The sequence below is a fragment of the Eubalaena glacialis genome, chromosome 19 (assembly GCF_028564815.1).
Source record: "Eubalaena glacialis isolate mEubGla1 chromosome 19, mEubGla1.1.hap2.+ XY, whole genome shotgun sequence".
Lineage (NCBI taxonomy): Eukaryota > Metazoa > Chordata > Mammalia > Artiodactyla > Balaenidae > Eubalaena > Eubalaena glacialis.
The window spans coordinates 13,378,057-13,400,386 of NC_083734.1; the positions used below are offsets into that span (position 1 = coordinate 13,378,057).

The 22,330-nt window shown below is 50.4% G+C and overlaps 1 protein-coding gene across 5 annotated transcripts in view; it reads right to left on the reverse strand.

The window, feature by feature from the left end:
• Positions 1–21,763, reverse strand: part of RAP1GAP2 (RAP1 GTPase activating protein 2) — a 142,060-nt gene extending 120,297 nt beyond the window's left edge. For 4 of the 5 annotated variants that reach the window (XM_061176460.1, XM_061176458.1, XM_061176459.1 and 1 more), the window contains exon 1: positions 21,319–21,472. In XM_061176460.1, coding sequence (XP_061032443.1) covers positions 21,319–21,425 — 107 coding nt within the window. In that variant the 5' untranslated portion in view covers positions 21,426–21,472. Of the gene's footprint in view, positions 1–21,318; positions 21,473–21,614 lie in introns of those variants that run through there. The other variant, XM_061176461.1, reaches the window with a different exon arrangement.
• Positions 21,764–22,330: the final 567 nt, after the last annotated feature.

Sequence of the window (22,330 nt, forward strand, 5' to 3'; positions counted from 1 at the left end):
TCAGTGGAACCACACAAAGGGCTGGGCCAGGTCTTTCTGGGAAGAAGTGGCAAGAATGGAGGAAACCTTGAGGAGCGGCAGCGGTTGCCCTAACATCCCAGTGCCCTGCGGACGGGAAGTGCTTTCCGCCCAAGCCGGGGGGAGCTCAGAATAGGCTTCACTGCCCTCAGAGCTGCCAGTTCAGCCCTTGACGGCTCCCATCAAGTCAGACCCTCACCAAAAGGCCATTCTCCCCAGCTCCCCAGCTCCACCCGCCGGACTATGAACTCCAAAAGGGCAGTGATCAGGCCTGCCTCATCCCTGCTGGATCCTCAGCCCCTACCCAGGCTCAAGGACTGATATGTAATGGGGGACATGGATGGACAGACAGACAATTATGCTGCCCCCAGGGAGCTTACAGTCGGCTCAGAAGGGAAAAGTGAATGGACAAGAGACCAGCTTGAATGCATGGGCACCAACAGGGGTGGGATTCAAAGCAAGAGAGATCACAGGGACTGATCTGACTGGGGGTTCAAGCCAAGGGGAGGGACCAAGGAGGAAGCAGGGCCCCTTCAATGTGAGAAGTGCTTGGAGGTCGGGCCAAGCCAAGTGCATGCAGAGGGCAGGCAGGGAGGGAGTGGGCAAAGCCAGTGCCCATCCTGACTTCGCCACACCCTCTGGAGATAATTATAATTTTGCTGAGCACTGGCCAGTGCCAGCCTCTGGGTTCCACGTGCTAGACACACCATCTCACTGACCCTCACAACCACCACTGTTACTACCCCAATCATACAGATGAGAAAACCAAAGTCCAAAGAGGTGGAGTGCCTTGCCCAAGGTTACCCAGCTACCAAGGGGTGAAGTGGGATCTGCGCCCAGGTTTGCCTGAGTCCACAATGGGGCTCCAGGTAGCAGGGACACCAAAATGCTCCAGGACAGGCCCCCTGGGACAGCAGCACGAAAACTGGAGAATGTCCCGCCTCCTCGAGAACCAGAGTTGTCTGGCTTCCCTCCTGTGCCCTCAGGCTGGCCGCCTCCTTCAAGGAAAAGGCTCCTGTCGTTTTCTTTGTGGGGCTGTTGAACCAGCGAGGTCAGGGTGGCACTGAATGAGCCCAGTGAAGAAAACACCTGTCCCACGCCCAGTGTCTGGTCGGGTGTCTTAACCAAGGCCCTTCCCTTGGCAATGGATCTCCCAGGGAGGGAGAGGGCTCCCCGTAGCCCTGCCCCCCGCCTCAGCTCACCCTCTCCCCACTCAGCCTCACCCACGCTGGGGCTGCCTTTGCCATCTCTGTGATGACCCCCTTTTCTGCCTCCAGCTCGGGCCTCTCCTCTGAGAGTCAGATCCCACTGCCAGCTGGACATCTCCTCTGGGATCTCACAGCACCTCAAACTCAACGTGTCCAAAAGTGACCTCAACACTTCCCCTAACCTATTCCTCCTGCTGGGTTCTGTCTCCCAATCAAAGGCCCCGAGCACTCCTGACTCTTCCTCCTGCCTTATGCCTGACAGCCAACCCCAAGGTGAATCCATGGACCTGCAGCAGGGGCATCACCTGGAAGCTCCTTGAAAATGCAGGTTCTCGGGCCCACCTCAGACCCACCAATGGGAAGCTGCATTTCTTTTTTTTTTTTTTTTTATGGAAAGGCATTTAATTTTAAATATAGCAGTGTGTACATGTCAATCCCAAACTCCCAGTCTATCCCTTCTCCCCACCCTTCCCCCCATCCCCGGCAACCACAAGTTCATTCTCTAAGTCTGTGAGTCCGTTTCTGTTTTGTAAATAAGTTCATTTGTACCATTTTTTTTTTTAGATTCCGCACACAAGCCACATCATAGGAGATTTGTCTTTCTCCGTCTGACTTACTTCACTTAGTATGATAATCTCCAGGTCCATCCATGTTGCTGCAAATGGCATTATTTCATTCTTTTTAATGGCTGAGTAATATTCCATTGTGTATATGTATCACATCTTCTTTATCCAGTCATCTGTCGATGGACATTTAGGTTGCTTCCGTGTCTTGGCTATTGTAAACAGTGCCGCAATAAACACTGGGGTGCCTGTATCCTTTCAAAACATGTTTTTCTCCTGATATATGCCCAGGAGTGGGACTGCTGGATCATATGGCAGAGGAAGCTGCATTTCAACAAGATGCCCAGGTGACTTGTGTGCACATTAAAGTCTAGGAAGCGCAGCTCTAACGATCAACAATCCTTTCATTCTGCCTCCTCCAATTCTCTCAAGTCCATCCACATCCTTCCATCCCCCTCCACCATCACCTTCAAGCCACTGACATCTTCCTAACCAATCTCCGTAGCCCCACTCTTGCCCCACTCTGATACCTTCTCCCCCAGGAGACAGAGTGACCCTTTGAAATGTAAATCTGATCAAAGGAGTCCCCTACATAAGGCCTTGAAATAGCATCCAGTTCCCCTCATTATGAAGACCGAAGGTCATGCATCCATTCACTGCATTTTTATTGAGTATCTTCTATGTGCCAGGCACTGTTCTAGGCATTGGAAAGAGAACAGTGAACAAAATAGATGAAAAACCCTGCCCTCGTGGAGTTTATATTCTAGTGGAGAAAAAGAGATAATAAACACCGAATGATGTAAAAGCTTTTAATATGAGGTTTATCAAGTGGTGACAGATGCTACAAAGAAAAATAAAGCAGGAAAACGTTTGCAAATTTGAATAGGGTCATCAAGAGAAGACTTCAATGAGAAGCTGTCATTTGAGGGAAGACCTAAAGGAAGTGAGGGACCATTCCATGAGAATATCTGGGGGAAAAGCATTCCAGGCAGAAGGAACAGCAAGTGCACAGGCCCTGAGGTAGGAGCATAGCTTAGTGGGTCAAGGAATAGCAAGGAGGCTGGTGTGGCTGATGCAGAGTGACCAATGAGAAAAGAATAGGAGCCGAGGGGAGAGAAACCACAGGGGGCAGATCATGTAAGGCCTGTGGCATGGTAAGAACTTCGGCTTTTACTGCAGAGAAATGGGAAGCCATGGGAGGGAGGGTCGTAAGCAGAACAGAGATGTGATCTGACTTATGGATTCAGAGGATCATTCTGGCTGCAGTGTTGAGCACAGACTGTAAGAGGGCAAAGACTGAGAGCAGGGAGGCCAGTTAAAACGTTACCTCAATAACCCAGGTGAGAGCTGATGATGGATTGGACTAGACTGACTGCTGTGGGGGTGGTGGGAAGTGGTCCAACTCTGGATGGCGAATGAAGGCAGAGCCAACAGGATTTGCTGATGGATTGGATGGGGGCGGAGGGTGGGATAAGGACAATGTAGAGAAATGAAGGATGGGTCCAAGGAATTTGGCCTAAGTAACTGAGACAGGGAAAGCTACAGGAGGGATGAGTTTGGGGGAGGGGAGAGAGACAGAGACCAGGGATTCCACTTTGGATGTGTTCAGTTTGGAATGTCTTTCAGACATCCAAGTGGAGATCACTGAGGGATCAGCCCAGGCACATGTCCACGTAGGAGAAGGAGGGTGAGACTGAGATAGACTGGCCAGGAGATGGAGGGAAAGCAGGAGGGTGTTTTCATGAGCAAAACGAAGAAAGCATTTTAAGAAGGAGGGAGTATTAAGCAGTGTCAAATGACTAAGGTGAGAGCCCAAAGGTAACCACTGGATTTGGTAACCAGAGCAGCCACTGTGGTGGGGAGCAGAGCCAGGGGCAGTAGCTGGAGGTGGACATGCGATTGGGGTGGGGGGGGCGGGGCGGGGTGACACGATTTCTTGGTTGATTGACGGGCTGTCTCATTTTCTCCAGATTCAAACCTTAGGCTTGGTGCAAGCTCTGTCAGTCTTGGGTCTGATTCTCAGCTCTCCTCTCTCCTTTCTCCTAGCCCACCTCTGCTACTTTCAACTCATCCATCTGGGGCCACAGGTGAGGACAAGGTAAAAGTTTAACTCTGCCCAGGAAATGAAAAGACCTCATTTTCCCCAGTTGGGAACTATAAATTTTTCTGAAATTCCAACCATTCCTCCCTTTGAGTCTTGATTGTTTTTAGTCTTCAAGAGTCTCCATTAAAATGCAAATGTCCCAGCTAGCCAGAAGGAGGGAGCCAACTCAGGCAGCCCTTACAATCCTCATCTTTCTGGATAGCTAACCCACAGGGAGGCCTAAGATTCCCCAGCTAAATCCTTCACCTCTCATCCAATTCTCAGGATACAGTCTTTTATTATCCACCCTTTATAAATGACTAAACTAATTCTCCAAAAAATTAAGTAATTTATCTATCCAATCATAAAACTAGGAAGTAGCAAAGTCAGGATTTGAACCCAGGCAATCTGACCCCAGGACCCTCATACCATGTTTTTTCGGTTTCTTCCACTTTTTTTTTTTTTTGGTCTGTTGACTTTTTTCACTTTTTTTAGTTGTGATAAAACATACATAACATAAAATTTACCATACTGACCATTTTAAAGTATACAATTCAGTAGCTTTAGGTATATTCACAATGTTGTCCAACCATGACCACCAGGAAGGTTTTAGTTCCAGAACTTTTTCATCACCTCCTAAGGAAACTGACCTGTTGATTTTTGAATGAGTGATACATTCGTGTAGTCCAAAAGCCAACAATTATTAGAAGGTGTACAGTGAAAGGCCTCGTCTTACCCTTGTTCCAGTCTGTCCAGTTCCCACCTGGCCCATGAAATGGTTTTTATACATCCTTCTGCAGCATCTTTATGCAAATATAAACCAATACAAAGATTGAGTCCTATATTCCCCTTTTTTTTTTACACAAAAGTTAATATATTATACATTCCACTCTGCACCTTGCTTTCTTTACTCAAAACATCTTGGAAGAACTTTCTGTCGCTACATAGAAAGCTCCACCATTCTTTTTTAAGTAATATAGTAGCCCATGGCATGAATTTGAAATAATTTAGGTAACCAGTTCTCTACTGATAGGCATTTGGTTGTTTCCAACGTTTTGCTATTTCAAATAACATTGTGGTGAATTGACCTTGTACTACACCATTCCACAAGTATGGAAATATACATGCTGGATAAATCCCCAAAAGTGGTTCCCTGGGTCAAAGGGGATATGCATGCATAATGATGACAAGTGTTGCCAAACTGTGCTGCTTATAGGATGGTACCCATTGATCTCCCACTAAACTGGTACAAGAAAGAGGGCCAGGGACTTCCCTGGTGGCGCAGTAGTTAAGAATCCGCCTGCCAATGCAGGGGACACGGGTTGGATCCCTGGTCTGGGAAGATCCCACATGCCGCGGAGCAACTAAGCCTGTGCTCTAGAGCCCGCGCACCACAACTACTGAAGCCCGCGTGCCTAGAGCCCGTGCTCCGCAGCAAGAGAAGCCACCGCAATAAGCCCGCGCACTGCAACGAAGAGTAGCCCCCACTCGCTGCAACTAGAGAAAGCCCGCGAGCAGCAACAAAGACCCAACGCAGCCAAAAAGAAAAAAAAAAAAGAGGGCCAGGACTTCCCTGGCAGTCCAGTGGTTAAGACTCTGCCCTTCCACTGCAGGGAACGCAGGTTTGATCGCTGGTCGGGGAACTAAGATCTCACGTGCCAGGCGGCATGGCCCCCAAAAAAAATAAAGAAAAGAAAGAGGGCCCACATGCTCACCCCACACACTGTGCTAGCCCTTGTGTCTGGAACCACTGCCAAAGCAGCTTTTGTCTATCGTCTTACCTGCCCAACTCACTCTTACCCTTCCTCTAGTACTAAAACTCCCCACCCCTACTTCAGGGGTCTGATCCTCTCCCACCGAAAAGGACTCTTGTAGGCACAATACCCACAATGGCCACAGGAATGATCCCCGGACTCAGGCGGGGCCATCATCATTCCCCACCCTCACCCTCATACAGGGACTGATGCAGATATGGGCACATAATCCAAGCCAATCAGAACTCCTCCTTGGGATCTGTCTAACTGGAATTGGTGGAAAGGAGCTATTTTTCCCTCTCTGGAGGAAAAGGGATTAAAATGTAAAGCCACAGTGGTCTGCAACCGTGGTTTCAATATCATGGGGAGAGATGGCCCAAGAGAATGAAGCCAACACAGAGACACAGACACAAGAGACAGAGAGGAAGAGAGATTGTTCATGGTCCTGGATCCAGCTGTTCCTGAGGCCGTTTCTGCAAATAGGTTATGCCGGCCAATTAAACCCTCTGATCTTGTTGGCTATTCAACCTGGGCTTATGTCACTTGCCCTCAAGAGTCCTGACTAATACACTGTGTATAAAGTATAATCCCAATTGTGTTAAAATAGAGAGAAACAGATGTAGATGCAGATGTAAATATACTGTGTGGGTGGGTATGTGTTTGGATAGGAAAAAAGACCAAAGAAAATATATTAAATGTTAATAGTGGTTATCTCTGCAATTCCCCCATCTGGGATTGCAGATGAGTTTTATTTTAGTCTTTGTACTTTTCTGTGTTTTCCAATTTTTCTGCAAGAAACATGGATTTTAAAAATATAATAAACGTTTCTTTAAAAAATCAGATCGGCAAGAAGCAGCCCAGAGAGTACTCATAGAAGGTTCTGAGCACGTGCCATGGTCAGGAACAGCAGAGATGTCTGCTCTGCATGGTCCGCGCCCCCGGGGGTGGCTGCTGCCCATCTCAGGCCACTTTGTGTGCACAAACCCCAGCCCTCCATTGTGTGGCCATGGGCTCTGGTCTGTGGCCCAAGGTCAGCACAGAGCCAAGGCTCCTTTCTTCATACTCAGCTCATGCTGAGCCCGCCCCCCATCGTCCCCACCCACCCCTCGTCCCCTCAGCCTCCAAGGAGAGCCCCATAACGCACTGGCAAATGCCCATCCCTGAGCTGTTGACTTCAGGAAAAGAAAACACGGACTACAAGGAGAGCTCACATGAGGTGGCCCGGTCCCTCCGGCGCCTGCTCCCTGGGCTGACCTTCCCCAGCACCACAAGACAATCAGTGGGGAGTGAGGCTTGGGCAGGACAGTGGCCTTGTTCTGACCTCCAACTTTAGAACATGGGCTGTTAGGGAAGGAAGGGCTGTCCTTTCCCTGGAGTCCCCCAGGCACTCTGGCTCCACACGCATCTCAGTTTTCACAGAAATGGGACTAGAGATACCTCCACCTGCCTACCCCATCTCCACCCAGGGAAACACTCTCTTTTATCTGCGTTACATTTTAGGGTCCTGAATAAGATTTTTTTTCTTTTACCACTGTAGCCATTTTTCAGTGTGCAATTCAGTACCGTGCAGCCATCACCACTATCCGTTTCCAGAACTTTTTCCAGAACCCTTAACAGAAGCTCTGTATCCATCAAGCAATAACTCTCCCCACCCCACCCCCCAACCCCTGGTAACCTCTATTCTACTTTCTGTCTCTATGAATTCACCTATTCCAAGTACCTCGTATAAGTGGAGTCATACAATCTCTGTCCTTTTGTGTCTGGCTTAGTTAACTTAGCATAATGTGTTCAAGGTTCATCCATGTCGTATCAGAATTCCGTTCCATTTTATAGCTGAATAATATTCCATTGTATGGATATACCATGTTTTGTTTATATATTCATCAGCAGAAGGACACTTAGGTTGCTTCCACTTTTGGCTACTGTGACTAACGCTGCTATAAACACGGGTGTGCCAGTATCTGTTTGAGCCCCTGCTTTCAATTCTTTGGGGCATATACCTAGGAATGGAATTGCCGAATAAGATTTTTGTTTACACAAATAATTCCATTAAAGAACAAGTGACAATCATTCATTAGTTCTAGTCCCATTTCACAGATAGGGAAACTGAGGGTCACAGTTTGAACACCATATGCATCGAGGATCACATATGGTGTTGCTTCCCTGGGTTTTTCCATGAGCCTTCTGGCTGCCCCTCTGCCCTCCTGCAGTTACATCCTTGTTACCTAGGAGTCCCTACGTCTCATACACCTGAGACCTCTGCTGGGCCTGGGCCTCCAACAGGGGGATGGATCACTCTTAGCCGGGGCCTTGTGACCAAGAGCACCTATTGGCTACACGGCTGGAGGCAGTGGTAATCTGTATGCAAGGAATCCAGACTTTCTGGGTTGAGAAGCAACTGGGCTCCACTGAACATCAGCAAAAGAGGACTCAAAGCATGATCCAACCCCAGAGCTGAGGGCCAACCCTGAGGGAGGCCTGGCTGTCCTCTGGGACAAGGTCTAGCACAGTCACCCGTCTGACTGCCTCAAAGTTCAGGATGGACTCAGGGAAAAGGTGGCCCAGGGAGCATGTTTACTAAGGCTGCATCCAATATGCTGTATCAGGGAAGAAGAGTGAACACCTCACCCGCAGAGGTGGAAGGAGGCATCAAGAGAGTACCAACAGCTGCAGCCTCCAGCGAAGACTGAACCAAGACCACCACCAGCTAAAACACCAGGGCCAGGAGAGTGGACAGCTGTTGGTTTTTTCCTGCCCTGCTTCCATCCCCTCATCTTCTGATAGCAACACACCAAATTTCCTTAGGTGACCCACCCCTCCTATTGTCTCAGCCCAAGCGACTCCATCTCTGGAACCAAGAGTGAGCACAAGACCCAGACCTGGCTAATCAGTGTATCCTATCCCTCTGGCCAAAGTCAGGGGTGGGTGCACTACCCACTGTATCCAGTAGGTCATCCTTGGGACTCCGGCTGAAATTATTGGGAAATAGGTTCGCTCTTCCTACTGGTGTTGCTAAACTGGGAGAATGTAAGCTTGAAGCAGCCATCACCCAACTTTGTGGATAACCTGAGGATGAAGCCAACTCAAAGAAAAACATAGCCTAGAGACAGAGAAAGAAAACTGGTGCCCAAGGACACCACTGGAGCCATGGATCCAGCCATTCCTGAATCTGTGCTCCCTTGAACCTTCCAGTTGACCTAAACCAATACATTTCTTTTTTTCCTTTAGGTTAACTGGAATGGGGGTCTGTCACTTGAAACCAAAAGATCCCTGACTAATTCAGCTCAATTGTCCAGCAAAAGAGTCATTTTGGAGGTACCACCCACCTCTCCTCCAACACAAAGACCCTCTAGCCCCAAACCCTGACTCAATAGATTGCGATAAAACAAATATTACAGAACTCTATTTCAACCGTAACGCTAATTCTACTTTTCTATGCTAACTGGGGTACCAAACTGCCACGTGGGTTTGGGGGAGGCCCAGAGCATAGAAGCCTCCCATTGCCTAACCTGCGCTTCTCTCCCCAACACTCAGCACCAACCACAAAATGGACTCAGGTGACCCTGACAGCCTCATTTCCCACTATTCCCCAACATGAAATCCACACCACAGTCCAACTGGGTTCTGAGCATGTCCCCTGCTCATCCCACCTCCATTCCTTTGCTTACATATCCTACTTAACTAGAATGTACTTCCCCACTTCACCACTCCCTTCAGAAATCTTGTCCAGGCTCAATGGCCCACCTCAAACACTACCAACTCCATGAAGCCTTCCTCGGGTGGCCTCCAGGGCACCAGGCACCTCTTCTCCAGCAACCAACATCTCCGGTCTTGGGTTCACACTACATGTCTGGTCTCTCCTTTGGGAACACAGACTGATTGAGGCAGGGAGTGTGTCTCATTCTCCTCCTGGACCCAATCGTCCAGGGCCTGGTACACATCCGGTGCTCCACGTATAGTGATGGACGTGAACCGAAACAGCACGAATGAATGTCTGGAACCCAACTCATTTAGAAGCAGGACTGCCGCCTGCATTTGCACTTACGGAGGAGAAAGAGAAGGCAATGTTGCAGGGGGTGGCAGCACCTTCCAGAAGCGGGGAGAGCTCAGAGGACCTGAGACGCGGAAGCCAGGTGGCCTTGTTCCCATCACTTGCACTACAGCCTGTGTCCTGCTCCGCGTGGCTGTGCCCCTGGGGGACCTTCTTGGCTATCAGTAACCAGTCTTTGTTGAGGTCACACTCAAAAGCCCTTTCTGGCACATTTGCAGATAGAGTTTTCAGACAGCCTGTTTCAGTTACCTCTTGATTTACATACTGTTTCTGCCTTTGCATCTCAGATTAAATATCTTATTAAAATAAATGTTCTATTAAAATACAGATGGCACGGGTAACCCGGGCTCCAGCCCAGACCTTCCCGTTCTCATAAAGGAGCAGGAATTTCTGTTCTAATTAGTGAGGAGAGCAGCCAAGAGACCTTTCAGCTTATCTGAAGGCTGACAGGACAGACCCCTCCCCCAACTAAGGCTCCACAGTCCCCCAAGCGCACCCCACCCCCCGGCTAAGGCCTGGTGTTCAAAAGAAGCCCAGCTGCCCGAGAGACCTATCCAGTCCCTTCCTTACAAAATAACGACAATGTGCTCAAGTGTCCTAGTTCAATATAACCTGAAGCCTTTTCATATACCTGGTATGTATTTCATACACCTGAGATGCATTACGGTCCACTTCATAGAAGGTGAAAGTCAAGGGCAAAGAGGTCAAGTAACTTGGCCAGGGTCACCATGTAATAGGGATAGGAGAAAAGCCTAGAATTTGGCAGTAAACAGACTTGGGTTTGAATCACAGCTCTGCTATACAAGCTGAGTGACATTGAATACGCCACCCCTTTTGTTTTTTGGTTTTTATGGTTTTCATTTATCTATTTATTTATATTTGGTTGCACCAGGTCTTAGTTGCGGCAGGTGGGCTCCTCAGTTGCGGCTCATGGGCTCCTTAGTTGCAGCTCGAGGGCTCCTTAGTTGCAGCACTCAGGCTCCTTAGTTGTGGAATGAGAACTCTTAGTTGCAGCATGCATGTGGGATCTAGCTCCCTGACCAGGGATCGAACCCCAGCCCCCTGCATTGGGAGCACGGAGTCTTAACCACTGCACCACCAGGGAAGTCCCCTGCCACCCCTTTTGAACATCAGTTTTCTCCTCCATGAGAAATGGAGATGACAATGATCAGTCGTGCAAAGAAAGAAATTAGTGAGGTTTAAGTGCCAGCCCAGTGCCATGCCCAGAGTGGAGCTGAATATTAGTTCCCTTCCCTGTCCCTTCTCTTGGGATTCCTGAGTTTTTGTTCTGTAAAACCCAGCCTCGCATAATTTCTGTTATTTTATTTGTGGGTAATTAGGGAGGGCAAGGGAGGAGGAACATCTACAGGCAAATTAACAGTGGCTATTCTGCAGCCCAGCTCCTGCACGGCACCCAGCCAGGCTGCCAGGACCCCTCATTTCCAATCACAATGGACCTGCCCCAAACCAAGGAGACCCAAAGGGCATGCAGGGCTGAGACTCAACCCCCAGCCTCCACATTCAGTTAATTACACATAGAGTTCCCCAACCCTGAGCCTCTTGCTTCCCACACTGTACATCCAATCCCTCAGGGCTGGGGTAGGTGACACAGGTGCAGCCAGGTATGGGTGCTGGGGTCAGCAGGAGGGCACCAGCCCTGTATGGAGCCGGCAGCTGGCACTGTAGGTGCCATGAGGAAGGCGGGCCCAGCCAATGTTGCCATGGCGTCTGATTTCTCAAGAGAAGATGGAAATACACATTTGTAACATGGAACCTTCCAATTTAAAAATACCAGCTTAAAAGTAGAAAACATATGTGGGTCTAACAAGCCCCCTTGAGAACGGGCAGGGCTTTGTGCTGTTCCCTGCGGCCTCCCCAGTGCCTGCAACAGTGTCTGGTACACAGTGGAGGCTTCATGAGGATCTGAGGAGTGTGCAGGGGCCAGTTTCCCACCTCTGCCTCAGATTACAAACTCCCAGGTGCCAGCAGTTCTGCTGTCCCCACTCTCTACAGACAGGACAGTGTGGTATTGTAGCACATGACAGTGAAAAATGAGGGGGGTCCCGCCTCCACCCTTACAAGGGTCTGTCCTCTAAACCCGGTGAGAGCTGCGCCTTGCTCGGGGGCTGTTACAAGTTGTTCTAGCCCCGAGAGTAAGCACTTATGACAACAGGTATCAGCACAGCGCCCTGATTCTACCACACACATTCAGTGTGGTTGGTAAAGATCTTAATAGTAAAGAAACAGAAGAGTGGGGAGGAGGAGAAGGACAGGGGAGGGGATGGTTCTAACCAACAGCCGGCTCCCTCCTGCCTTTGGAGAAGTGGCCCCGCAGGGTCAGCCCACCCCCGAAGGGCTCCGGGAAGGACTTGGCCAGAGCTCCAGCCTTCATGAAACAGTGTTCATAACTGATAAGCTTAAAAGCAAGTGACAATTTTTCAACCCAGCCTTGCTCCAAGGGCAGCAAATAAACACAGCATCGGCTCCAGGCCCCCACTGAGCACGTCTGGAAGGAGAAGGGAAGGTGAAACCAGGCTCCCTCACCCCTAGAAACCAGTGTGGAGTCTGACCCCATCCACCACGGTTGAACTGGGACTCCCCACTCAGAAATACCACCTCATGACATGAGTTCCCTTTATCACAGGTGTCAAGGCTACCCCAGGTACCACCCAGATGCGAGGCACTGGGCCTGACTCCACAGTAATTATAACTGGACTGTGGAGAGGCCTGAGGGAGCCTGCTGGGGTTCTGGAAAGTGCTACATCTGATCCGGGTGGTGTCTACACAGGCGGATACATATGTGGCAATTCGTTGAGCTGTACCTTTAAGACTTGTGCACTTACTATGTGGATGTTACCCTTCATTACATTCATAATAACAGCAACAGCATGGAGGAAGCACTTCTCAGAAGTCAGGCACTGCATAAGTGCTTATCCTGGGTTCCAGATAATGTAATAGTTAAGAGCACAGTTTCTGGACCTCAATAGAACCGAGTTAAAATCCCTGCTCGTCCACCTCTGATTCTGCCCCCAGCAGGCTCCTCGACCTCTGAGCCTCTGTCCCTCAGCTGGAAAACAAAGATAACAACTGGTAGAATTAAGATAGATGTGCATGCGAGCCCTTAGCCCACAGCCTCAAAAACAGTAAGCCTCAAAATGTGTTGGCTAGGGCTTCCCTGGTGGCACAGTGGTTAAGAATCCGCCTGCCAATTCACGGGACACAGGTTCGAGCCCTGGTCCGGGAAGATCCCACATGCCACGGAGCAACTAAGCCCGTGCGCCACAACTACTGAGCCTGCGCTCTAGAGCCCATGAGCCACAACTACTGAGCCCACATGCCACAACTACTGAAGCCTGCGCGCCTAGAGCCCGTGCTCCTCAACAAGAGAAGCCAGCCCAATGAGAAGCCCACACACCACAACAAACAGTAGCCCCTGCTCGCTGCAACTAGAGAAAGCCCGCACGCAGCAACGAAGATGCTATGCAACCAAAAATAAATAAATAAAATAGATACAACATTAAAGGAATAAAAAAAAAAAAAAAGGTGTTGGCTAGGACTTCCCTGGTGGCGCAGTGGCTGGAACTCTGCACTCCCAATGCAGTGGGCCATTGTTCGGATCCTTGGTCGGGGAACTAGATCCCACGTGTATGCCGCAACTAAGAGTTCGCATGCCACAGCTAAGGAGCCTGCGAGCCGCAACTAAGGAGCCCACCTGCCGCAACAAAGGAGCCCAAGTGCTGCAACTAAGGAGCCCGCCTGCTGCAACTAAGACCCGGTGCAACCAAATAAATTAATTAATTAATTTAAAAAAAAAAAAAAAGGTGTTGGCTTGTTACAGTCATTCAGTCCTCAACAACCCGGGACTTTGGTGCCGTAGGGTCCATTGTAACATATGAGAAAAGTGCCCCCTTCTTGCCAACAGCGCTCCCTAAACCGTAGGCATTTCCTCACCATCTTCCCAATTTTCCCCAAATCCATGTACCACCTATTACTTTTCTTAACACTTTTCTTTAAATTACTCGCCATTTTTTACTTAAATTTACTTTAAAAAATGTTACGTAACTGTCATACATGGAAAAACGTCACTTGACAGAATTCATTTTTTTTAAATAGCTGTTAAAATAAAAAGCACTTGTCCACCTGAAATCATCTTGCCTACCTCCTTTACTTTTTGTGCATCTGGGAGGCAAATAAACTCCGTTTGTTGAGCAGATGGGGGGGTAGGGGCGGGAGGCAGGCCTCATCTGCTTAAAATGACTGAGAAACTTCCTGCGCCCTTCAGCAGCCCCCGTTTGCACAGAAGTGATTTTCGTTGGTTTAACCGAGCAGGCCTGGCAAGCCCTCTATTTGGCAACATCCTGGTAACCAGCCATCTGTGCACCACGCAGGCTCCCAAGAGATAAAGCTGCATTTAGAAAAAAAATGTATATTTGCTAATGGCGACTGTTCACTAATTCAGACGCCCACTGGCCCCTCTTGGGCATAAATGAAGGGAGCCTGCCTCTGCCTATCAGACAGCAGCCCCAGGACCCCAAATCTAGGAACCCAGAGTCAGGACAGTCCTGGCGCCCAGACCCAGCTTCAGGGTGGGCTGGACTCAGCCTGGACCCTCCCATCTATGGGTCCCCAAACCACGCAGAGGCAGGAAGGAGTTAGAGGACTAACAATGGAAATACACATGTGCAAGCAATCAGGTTCATTTCTCTCCAAAATCTCTTCCGGAAGGGAAGGAAAGAGAGGAAAGGGGGAAAATCTCAGACAAGAAAAGGGGCATCTTGAAACCTGTGTCAGAGGGCACTGCAGTATTAAGAGGACCTCGAGGTAAGAAGTAATGGGCACATTTCACCAGGGGAGTCAGTGAGTTCATTCATTCATTCATTCATTCATTCAGCAAATATTTACTGAGCGCTCCTAATGTAGGCAATGATGTGAAAAAGGCAAAGTCCCTGCTCTCAGACAGCTCACCTTCTAGGGGAGGGAATGGCCAATAAATTATTTATTACCTACGCTAGATGATATCAGTGAATGATAAGTGCCATGGAGGAAATAAGTCAGAGCAAAGTAAAAACGGCTGGAGTGAGTTGTTTAGGTTGGATAGTCAGAGAAGTCCTTTTGGAGGAGATGACATTTGAGTTGAGAGCCCGATGATGAGGAAGCACAGTCAATAAAGTCACTGTAAAGAGCATGTATAAAGGGCCTGGGGTAGAAGCAAGCTTGGCATGTTCTAGAAACAGAGAGAAGGCCTTTGCAGCATAAGTACAGTGATCACAGTGAGTGAGGGGGGACGTGTTAAGAGACAGGTTCACAGAACCAGGCAGGGGAAGTAGACCCAGTTTCAGAGTTTAGATTTAACTTAAAGTGCCTTGGAGGGACTTCCCTGGTGGCCCAGTGGTTAAGACTCCACGCTTCCAATGCAGAGGGCGCGATTCAATCCCTGGTCAGGGAACAAAGATCCCCCATGCCATGCGGCCAAATAAAATAAAATAAAATAAAATAAAGCCATTAAGAGAAAAAAACTTTAAAAAAAATTTAAAGTAAAGTGTAACGGAGGGCTTCCCTGGTGGCGCAGTGGTTAAGAATCCACCTGCCAATGCAGGGAACACGGGTTCGAGCCCTGGTCTGGGAAGATCCCACATGCCACGGAGCAACTAAGCCCGTGCGCCACAACTACTGAGCCTGCGCTCTAGAGCCCGCGAGCCACAACTACTGAGCCCATGTGCCACAACTACTGAAGCCCGCATGCCTAGAGCCCGAGCTCCTCAACAAGAGAAGTCACTTCAATGAGAAGCCCACGCACTGCAACAAAAAGTAGCTCCCGCTCACCGCAACTAGAGAAAGCCTGTGCGCAGCAACGAAGACCCAACACAGCCAAAAATAAATAAATTTAATAAATTAAAAAAAAATAATCAGGGTCTTTTCTTAAAAAAAAAACAAAAAAAACAAAAAAAAAGTGTAATGGAAAGCCTACGGAGTAGACAGACTTAATTTTATTTGAATTTTTAGAACTCCGCTGTGGCCGCCATCAGGAGAATGGGTAAGGGGGATGAGAAGCGAGGAGACCAAATAGGAGATTAAAATAATGGCTCAGGGCTTCCCTGGTGGTGCAGTGGTTGAGAATCTGCCTGCCAATGCAGGGGACACGGGTTCGAGCCCTGGTCTGGGAAGATCCCACATGCCGCGGAGCAACTAGGCCCGTGAGCCACAACTACTGAGCCTGCGCGTCTGGAGCCTGTGCTCCGCAACAAGAGAGGCCGCGACAGTGAGAGGCCCATGCACCGCGATGAAGAGTGGTTCCCGCTTGCCGCAACTAGAGAAAGCCCTCGCACAGAAACGAAGACCCAACACAGCCAAAAATAAATAAATAAATAAATAAATTTATTAAAAAAATAAAATGAAAATAATGGCTCAAAAGGAATCTAATAAACTCATTTATGCCTCAAATTCTGTTCCTTAACTCCTCAGACTCGCAGTGAAGTTAGAAATGGGAAGCTGGTTAAAGGGAGACGTTTGTTCTTTAAAGCAACGACAGCCAACCGGGTCAAACATGAGACAAGAGAGGGCGAGTACCAGGCCCTTCCACAGAGGGCAGGACCCAGCCACCTCCTAAGAAGAGAACAAGCAGCCATCTGTTCTGGGGCCTGGGAGCAGACTAGCTCCTGCCTTGTGCCCCTTCCAGCCCTGGGACTCTGGGACTCCAAGGCCAGGACTCCTGGACACTCCTGAGGCTCGGACACCGTCATCCAGGCAGCTTGCAGGGCTGTCACCGGCTCTCCCATGTGAGAACCCAAGTATCATCCATGACACCAGCCTTCAAACCCTAAGGACAAAGCAATCAATGGCTGCTAACATCACAAAAGCAGACAACTAGACAACCTCCACTGGCATGGTCTTACCAAAAAAAAAAAAAAAATCAAACCCAAATCTGATGGAGCTTCTAAAACTAAATACCAACTTACAGTTACATAGGGGACAGCAGAACATGTTAAATGACACTCAGAGACTCCATCCACAAAATCCTGACTCTGGGAAACTCCCCAAGACAACACAGTTTCTTCAATAAAGAAATCGTTAAGGGGGAAAAAAGAGTTGGAGGAGAAAACTTATAATGAGACATATCACCAATCACACTGGATTTTGTGAATCCTGACCCAAAAAAACTTTTGAAAAACTTTTAGGAGGCAATTAGGGAAATCTGAACACCAACTGAATGTGATATTAAGAAATTATTGTTAACTAAGGGGGTCTGATAATTGCTAGTTTCTTAGAAGAATTCTTATCTTTAAGATACATGAACTATTTAAGAATGAAACGATATAATGTCTGGGATTTCTTCAAAATAATCTTGTGGGGGAGTGGATTGGTAAATAAATGAAACAAGATTGGCCATGAGTTGATAAGGGTTGAAACTGGGTATTATATTACACTATTCTCTCCACTTTGCAGCACACTTGAGAATTTCCACAATAAAGGTTTCTTTTTAAGCTAGGGATGAGCTTTTTCTAATACCGTACACAGGAGTAACCCACTAGACATCCTACCGACAATGGAGAGACCAGGTTCATTAGATTCACTGTTCCGCCTCCCCACAGCCTGCCATTCGTGATTTGCTGAACGATGAGTGAATTTATATTTTCCTCCTCATAAATCCCATGGTGGGAGTTGTCCCAAAATAACTACCCCCTGTAAAATGTGGATTTCTCTTTCATTTATGCTAATTGACCTCTCTCCAGTTCAGAATGTCATACCCGCAGCCACACGGACTTTACCCATACATTTCAGAAGGTACAAAATTTGACTGTGTTCCTCTACCTCAGTCCTTCCAGCTAAAGATCCCCGTTTCCCCCTCAGAGGGCACCACTCCCCTCACCATCTACTTCCATTATTATTGAAGGGATGCTCTGGATTTACCCTGCTCTGCCACATCTATATGTCCTGAAAATCAGAGCGATTTTTTTTTTAAAACATTTATTTATTTATTTATTTTTGGCTGTGTTGGGTCTTCGTTGCTGCATGAGGGCTATCTCTAGTTGCAGCGAGCAGGGGCTACTCTTCATTGCAGTGCGCAGGCTTCTCATTGCTGTGGCTTCTCTTGTTGCGGAGCACGGGCTCTAGGCACACAGGCTTCAGGAGTTGTGGCACACGGGCTCAGTAGTTGTGGCTTGTGGGCTCTAGAGCGCAGGCTCAGCAGTTGTGGCGCACGGGCTTAGTTGCTCTGCGGCATGTGGATTCTTCCCAGACCAGGGCTCAAACCGTGTCCCCTGCATTGGCAGGAGGATTCTTAACCACTGCGCCACCAGGGAAGCCCCCAGAGCGCTTTAAAGGATCTCTCCATTACAGAGTTTTCCAAACTGCCATCTCCAAGCAAGGCTTCATTCAGGTGCCTCCTTGGAACCATGCTCAAATTCAGCCCCCTCTCAAACACAACATTGTTTCTGTAGGATCGCAGGTGATGGAATCCCTGGAAGATGGTGGGAAAGAAGCAGAACCTCCAGGTTGTCCCACAACTCCCAGAGAGCCGTCAGGTCAAGGCTGATGAGCCCTACCCACATTTCTCCAGCTCCAACTGAGGCTGGAGCTTTGGGTACAGTTCTCAGGACCTACCAAGAGTGCCTGGGAGTCTCCTGCTTCTGAGCCCCTATGGGTTACCTGTGTCGTTACCATTCTCCCTGGCACACCTACCTGTCCCCCATATACACTATCTCCAAGTGGCCTGCGGAGGACAGGAAGGTGACAAGGACCACTGGGCCATTACTGCAAGACACACAATACTTTACATCCCTTATGGCCAACAGCCACAAGCGTTATCTGCACAAGCCTGTCAGTAGAGGTGCTGGGAAGATCGATGGGTGAATCAAGCCTTCTGGGAAGGATGAGGAGGGGACCTGAATCTGACCTGACCCTGTGATGAGAGGGGGAAGGAAGGAGGAACTCGGCAAATTTAACACTCATCATGGAGTTTAGGAAGTGCTTAAGAGAGGTTGGCAGCTGCAGTCTGCTCCAGGCCCCCCCATGGCCGGTGCCTGCAGAGCAAGGGTCAATTATGTACACGGCACTGATTTCAGACGCTTAAAGACAAAGGAACTCCAGAAAACAAACAGCAAGGGAAGCAAAGGTCATTTAGCACAAACATGAAAGCAAGCCCTCTCTCTCCTTGGTAGGTTAAATCCATGGCCAAAGCCATCAGGATGGCAGGAGCAACAGAAGAATAGGACAAAGGCAGAGGTTAGGAGGGTCACCACTGTATGCCTGCATTGAGGGAAGAGCACAGTGCATCCAGGAGGAAAGACAAGTACCCTGAGCCTGGGACATCCTCACCCCGGCCAATCCCTTCCTGTCCCCTGTCCACGTCCTTCCCTGTTGCCTCACTGCAGCCCCCTGCCCCCAGACTATCTCTGCCCAGGCCCACACCTGCCTGGCTGCCTCCTCGGCCCGTGCATGGCTGGTCTGGACTACTGGTGGGGCTGTCATCACCAAACATCTTACCTTCGTTTCTGGGACATGGGCCCAGAGACAGGAGAATGGGAGCAATTCCAATCAAACCTCTCCACCCCCATGCAGCACTTCCTACCTTTCAGATGCACGTTTACCCACGTTACCTCCCTTGAGCCTTGCACGCCCTTTGTGTGGATGCAGGAACTGAGGCCCAAAGAGATGAAATCTATCACATCACAGTCAACGGAGGAGCCAGGACTAGAGCTTCTAGCCCTCTGTGCAGGGCTTTTGCCATGCTCCCACATTCTACACTCAGAGACAGAAGTGTTCTGATGCATCTGCCTTTCTATGGAGCACGTCTCCCTTCTCATCCCTCAAAACAGGTCCAGGTTGTCTCAGAACAGCCATCCCATATCCTTCTGACTTCAGAGGGTTGGATTGTTTACCCCCACTGTACAGATAAAATGCCAAAGGGCACGGAATAGATGAGAATCAAAGTCTACGGGAGAATGGGGCCCAGACATGGAGCCCTGAGCTCCGGAGTCCTGCTGGCAGCTTCTTCTGCTAGACAAGTGTTCCCTGGGCATCAGTCATTCCTAGATCACCTGCAGAATTTCTGCCATATTCTATACCATTTGTACTATTACTACTGTTTCTACTAAATAGGCTCATTCTTGTGACTTCATACATCTAATTTAAAGTGATGCTTTATATCACCACTGCAAGAGGGAAAATTAGTATCACTGGCCAAAACCAGGAGAGAATCCTAAAAATAAATAGTACAAAAACAACCTAAGTTATAGGCAGGCACTGTTCCCCAATTTAAAGGCCCTGAGCCAGAGGTCTGCTCTCTTTGTTATAAAAGGAAGATTAGCAAGTGTTTAAAAGGTGTTAAAGCCAGACTAGCACCAATCTAAAACTTTCCCCTTGAAGAAATTACAGGGATTAGCAGAGAACTGAAAAGGGAAGAACTTTCTCACTAGGTGACTCAATGTTACTTCATGCTTAACCACCTTCAGTTACTTCACTGAGGACTCATCCTGCGCTGTGGGAAACATCAAATTATACTACGTTATAGGAAGGGGAACAGGAGGGATGAGAGACAACCAAACCATAAGCAGCAACCCATGCCAGCTTCTCCAAGTGCCCCAGTTAGTTCATTGCCCGTCACCTCCCACAGGCACACCCAGCTTCTGGGCAAGCCCAGGGGCCACCAGTCACCACCCAGGCATCTATGGCTCCACTGCCCTTGTCTTAGCCCTTGTCCAATGCAGAACGCAGCACTAACTCCGAACTCCTCTGGAAATTAGGATGCCGCAAGGCCACCAGCAGTTACCCCAAATCCCCACAGCATCTCTGTGGACAGTCAACTCTAATGACCCCCGGTTGCTGGGAAGCTTTGGGCTCATATACCCTAGCAGAGGAGGGAGGCTATGCCAGCCTGTGTGGGCAGCTCCCTGGGGTCTCGTGGACATCACGTCTGCAGCTGGGGGCTGCAGCCCCGGAAACAACCCCAAAAGCTCCTTCGTCCATCCCAAACCCCACATCTCTCACCCCATAGGTCCTCCAGCCTATCTCTGAAATCGCCTGAGAGAACGATTTTCAACACCCAGGATCAAACAATTAAGAGAGTAAACCCAAGAAAGGTGAAGAGTCAAAGACAGAAAAACCCAAAGACAGAGGGACACGGAGGCAGGGATGGAGGTGGCAAGCAACCTCCAAACTTGCTCCTCGCCTGCCGGCACCTTGCGCAAAGCTAGCAGATCCCGACCTGGCCGGCACCTCGCGGGCTCAGCCAAGTTGCAGAGAAGCAAATGGCATCCCCAGCGTACTGGGCCATTCGGGCCTGAGCCAGGGACGGTCGCCCGGGTCGGATCAATGCTACTCGCGCTGCAGGCTTTGGGAAGGGCGCCGCGATAGGCAAATTCGGGGAGTGGAAGTGAAGGACTTGGTGACCCTCTGTTGGGGATGAAGTCCGAAGGGTTCTCCCAGCCGCCCTCCGACCCAGCCAATGCCCTGCCCGGGCTTTCCCATAACAGCCAGTGTCGGGGGCTAAGCTCCGAACTCGCTCCCCAGACAGCGCCCGGAGTAGAGGCTTTTCCCCATCCAGCTCGGAGCCAAACGCCCTCTTGGAAAAGTCCACCCCAAAGAAAACGGGAATTTAGCCCGAAAGCAGCGGGAAGGGGGAGGTGGCGCTGCCAGGCTTTACCTTTTCTCTTTACTCTGTTTTCGGGATTTGTGCAGGAGTCCGATGAGCACCACGGCGGCGCGGATCCCCGCCTTTCGGCAATGCATCCTCCCCGCTGGCTGGGACATGGCGAGGCCGCCGGCGGTGCCCGGCCGCGCCCTCGCCCGCCCGCCGCGCGCCCCCGCAAGCCCCGCTCCGCGCGCTCCGCGCCGCCCGCTCCCGGCCCCTGCGCCCGCGCCCGGGTCCCCGGCTGCTCGCCTCGCATGGGCCCCGCCCCGCCTAGGTGCGCCCTGGGGGTCAGGTGACTGGGTGCTCACTTCCCGGCGACCTTCAGTGTCTCCTCGGGGCCCGCCGGGCGGCCGGTGCCCGCTCCCCCAGCGCGGGCATTTCCAAGGTTCGCTAGGGGCGCGGCTCGGACGGGTGGCTCCGGGGCTCTGGCTCCGACGCGCCGCCCGCGCCCCGGACCCCGCCCCGGACCCGCCTCTCGGGCCCCGGCCCGGGGCGCCCCGGCTGCGGGCGGTTCAAGCGGCCCGGCCGCCCCCGGAGGAAGGCGGCCGGCTCGCGCTCAGCGCTCCCGGGGCTCGGCGCCCGCGTTCGCCCTCTGCCCCACGCCCCGGCTCCTTCCCGTCCCGCCGGGCGGCCAGGCCCCAGGGCTCCCTCGCCTCTCCTCGGCCCCCTCCTCAGCGCTCCGTGTCCCCCGCCCCCGCTGGCCGGGCCCCGGGCTCCCTCCCCAGGCAAAGGCGGCTGACGCGCTTTCCCAGCCCGGCCCGCCGAGATACTTCTCCGATGCTGTCACTGTCTTTAAAACAGAGGGAGAAAAAACATGCACCGAGAGGAAACGCGCGTCCTCAGTCCAAGCGAAACTGCCTTCGCGCGAGGGCACCGCCGCGGGCCTCCTCCGCCCGCGGCCAGGCTGCCGGGCGGTTAGAAGGGCATCCCGTGCCCAGCGCGCGGCGCCCGCCCTCCCGGGCCAGGGATCCCTGGCGTTTTGACTCGGCCGTATGCTACCTCTCACCTTTCCCCAAATCCGGGA